We start from the raw sequence: 4088 nt of genomic DNA on the forward strand, positions 1-4088 counted from the left end.
TACATACATACATACATATATATGTATATATATATATATTATTGCATTTAGATATTCTTGTATTTCATTATGTATATATTATTATATTATATTTATATATTATTATTATATATATTATTATATTATATTTATATATATCCATTATTATTACTATTATTATTTTATCGTACGTGCAAAATCAACTCAGTCACAAAACATACCTCTCTGTGTCACATGTGTTTTATAGGTGGCAATCTGAATATATTCTGTTCGCATACTCTCAATCCATATTATCGTTTACCTATTCTTTATCCCCACCGTAAAGCCGACTTCCGCGGAGTACAAAGCGAGAACGTCTTCGTGGGTGTGGGTAGTGATGAGGCGATCGACCTGTTAATGCGAGTCATAGGCACTCCAGGCACAGACAAGCTCATGACCACACCACCCACCTACGGCATGTACAAAGTGTGCGCGAACATAAATGATCTGCAGGTAGTGTCTGCGCCACTCACGCCGACCTTTGAGCTGCGTGTGGACGAGGTAAGCCCCTGTTGTCATGGTAACCACGCGAACGTGCTGAACACGTTCGTGTAAGGAACGTTGCAGTGAGCTGCTATTTGTACTGCTGTATGGTACCTATTCGTATAGGCCTAGCATTGTGATGATATAGACTACGTACACTGAGGTGTGATAGTTGCTTTGTCGTTGCCTGTCATTAATATCATTGTGACATCTTTATTATTAATGTTATCGTATCATCTTCTTTGCCTGTCATCTTTAATATTAATATCATTATATCATCCTTTAATATTGATATTATCGTATCATTGTCTTTGCCTGTCATCTTTTGAAATTAATATCATTGTATCATCCCTTTAAATCAATATTATCGTATCATCGTCTTTGCCTGTCATCTTTTGATATTAATATCATTGTAACATTTATTATTAATATTATCTTATCATCGCCTTTGCCTGTCATCTTTTAATGTTAATATAATTGAATCATCGTCCCATGTATACATGTTACTAAGGAAATTTGATCCGACCAGTGGCTGAGTCGTGACTATCAATCTGTTAGAGACGTACTCGTCACGCACAAGCCTTCTACTTTGCATAATAACAGCGTATAACTGCAGCACCATTATAACAGCACTATTATAACAGCACATAACTGCAGCACCATTATAACAGCACATAACTGCAGCACCATTATAACAGCACATAACTGCAGCACCATTATAACAGCGCATAACTGCAGCACCATTATAACAGCACATAACTCCAGCATCATTATAAAAGCACATAACTCCAGCACCATTTTAACCGAGCATAACTCCAGTGTTGTGTATCTTAAGCTGTATGTTAAGGGGTGTCCACTCACCGTATCCTCTGCTGCTATAGTCAGTCACAGTAGGGTCTATTTGAACACGCCAAGTACCATGCAGACACCTTCGTGACATACACATAGGCTCGCTGCTTTGACGTCATAAGTGGTTTCTATCCATCGCCCGCATTGTAGTACTTTGTGGGCTCGTACTCACTCTATACATAGTACACGTTTCGTACCTCACATCCACTCATTCCACACCCACAGATGCTTGCCGCCGTCACACCCGAGGTCAAGCTGATCTTCGTCTGCTCACCCGGAAACCCCACGGCAGTGTGTTGCAAGCGCGAGAATATCATTAAGCTGCTCAAGGCATACACGACTGGCCTGGTTGTGGTTGACGAGGCGTACATTGACTTCGCCAAGGATCAAAAGTCGTGCTGCGACTTACTGGCTGATTACCCTAATTTGGTCGTCTTGCAGGTGGGGGTTTTATTTATATTAAGTTTATGTTGTATAGTATGTGCCATTTTGTATGTGTGCACGGAGTATGTTCTATTTATATCGGGTTATGTGGCAAGTTTGGGGGTCAGGGCTTTAAAGTTTTAGGACAACATCCAAACGAAGCCTGGCGGAAGTGTATATACGTATATACAGATGTATATAATATTTACTTATATACAGATGTATATGATATTTATGTATATACAGATGTATATGATATTTACGTATATACAGATGTATATAATATTCATGTACAACAACATCATACACATATTGCTAGTGGAGTTGTAAATCCTGCTTTGAACCCGTGTCATTGTACACCTATCACCATTTGAGAAAGCGTTCGTATCCTTTCACAGCATGAGGTGCATTCATACTTTTCCTTAATACGAGCCGACTGCGTTCATTTATTTCTGTTTATTTATCAATATTTGTTTGTTTATATCTATTTATATATATATTTTCATATATATCTATTTATTTATTTATTCATATTTGACCGTATGCAGACGCTGTCAAAGTCCTTTGGCCTGGCGGGAATCAGGTTAGGCATGCTCTTCGGCAGTGAGGAGATTGTCAGTACACTCAACAAGGTCAAAGCACCGTACAACGTCAACAAACTGACCTCTAAGGTTGCAATTGGTAAGCCCCTGTTCTATGGTTCTAGGGTTTAGGGTTAAATCCTGTCCTGGTTTCGAAAGGTGGACATGGGTGTGGGGTGCATTGAGTGTTCGTGCAACCCGGTTCTGCATTGTTTTAGGGTTTTGCAGTTCTAGTGCTCAAGTCTTGGTTCAAATTGCTGCTGTGCATATACGATGGATTGCACCAGCGCATGTGTGTATATTACTATTCCACTGTCCCAATGATCTCTGAAAGGGCTGTAAGAAGTGAGTATGTGTGTATATTGCTATTCCACTATCCCAATGGTCTCTGAATGGGCTGTAAGAAGTGAGTATGTGTGTGTATTCCCATTCAACTGTCCCAATGATCTCTGAATGGGCTGTATAATAGAGTGTGCGTGTATATCTCTGAAAGGGTTTAGGGTTGTAAGAAGTGAGTATGTGTGTGTATTGACCCCATACCACCCTACCGTGCAGAGGGAATGAAGAACATTGACCAGATGAAGGCCCATGTGCGTGCTACTTTGGAGCAGCGTGACGTAGTGACCGCCGCACTGCAGCAGATGGAGACGGTCAGGAAAATTCATCCCACAGACGCAAACTTCTTGTTAGTGCAGATCGATCACAGTTTAGAAGGTGGGTTTTTAAGGTTTAGGGTTTTCGGTGGTGCGTGTTGTGCTCTGCTTGTGCTTGCGTTGTGCCAGGTGCGAACCAACACACACATATCTACGTTGCTGTTATAACCGCTCGGCCAGATGTTCACCTCGACGGTGTGGGTTCAGTTGGGGCCTCGGCTGAGCCTCGTGCTAGTATACATACCCAATAGCAATTCCCATTATGTCTACGATGATAGCACGGTAGTTTACTAACATATATCATTGCCTGCTCTATCTATTGCGATGAGTGTAAGATGTATGTATGTCTATGGTAATAGCACACTAGTATACCAACCTATACCCCTTCCCGCTCTATCTAATTGGATGGATGTAGTGTACAAGCGCATGGCTGACAGGGGGGTGGTCATTCGGTACCGTGGAGACCAGACACACTGCGACGACTGTGTGCGCATCACCATTGGCACGGCAGACGAGAACGAGAAGATGTTGTCACTGCTGCGAGAGATTGCGGCTGAGTTGAGTTGAGTGACTGAGATAACGGGTGGAGATGCAAGATACACAATACAGCGGTGGACGGGGGGTGTTTACTTAAAATGATTTAGGGTTTAGTGTTGAAGAGTATGGTAGATGGGGGCCCTGATGACTCGTCACGCTACTGTATAGGGTGCCTGTGAGGTTATTGATGGAGATGGGTTACAACGGACAAGTGAGTTACGTATAGGAAACTCTAGCCAACTTAAGCTCGATAAGTTTAATAAACCAAACGTAATCAGGGGACATATCATTTGTTCTGTTAATTTTGTACTGCTAAGCCGGTCCCTCTGCTCGTAGGATGTCGATATAAGATATTCGTACAAGCGTCATGTAATTTCACACCAACACGACAATCGGTACAGATGGCATATTGCGATCAACTTGACTGACTATGTGCAATATACCTATTCATATATATACCTATACATATACATACACATTTAGATAAAAATATACAAATACGTATACATAAACATATAGATGTACGTATTCTTTTATATATACA

At 41.1% G+C, this 4088-nt stretch overlaps 1 protein-coding gene across 1 annotated transcript in view; it reads left to right on the forward strand.

Annotated features, from left to right (window-relative positions):
• The window catches only part of SARC_11947 (histidinol-phosphate aminotransferase), a 5907-nt gene extending 2079 nt beyond the window's left edge, over positions 1–3828 (forward strand). The window contains exons 3-7 of the mRNA XM_014293960.1: positions 305–519; positions 1576–1791; positions 2322–2454; positions 2910–3068; positions 3423–3828. Of these exons, the coding sequence (XP_014149435.1) occupies positions 305–519; positions 1576–1791; positions 2322–2454; positions 2910–3068; positions 3423–3574 (875 nt within the window). The 3' untranslated portion in view covers positions 3575–3828. The remainder of the gene's footprint in view (positions 1–304; positions 520–1575; positions 1792–2321; positions 2455–2909; positions 3069–3422) is intronic.
• Positions 3829–4088: the final 260 nt, after the last annotated feature.

This window comes from Sphaeroforma arctica (assembly GCF_001186125.1).
Source record: "Sphaeroforma arctica JP610 unplaced genomic scaffold supercont1.1969, whole genome shotgun sequence".
In the NCBI taxonomy this organism is placed as follows: domain Eukaryota; class Ichthyosporea; order Ichthyophonida; genus Sphaeroforma; species Sphaeroforma arctica.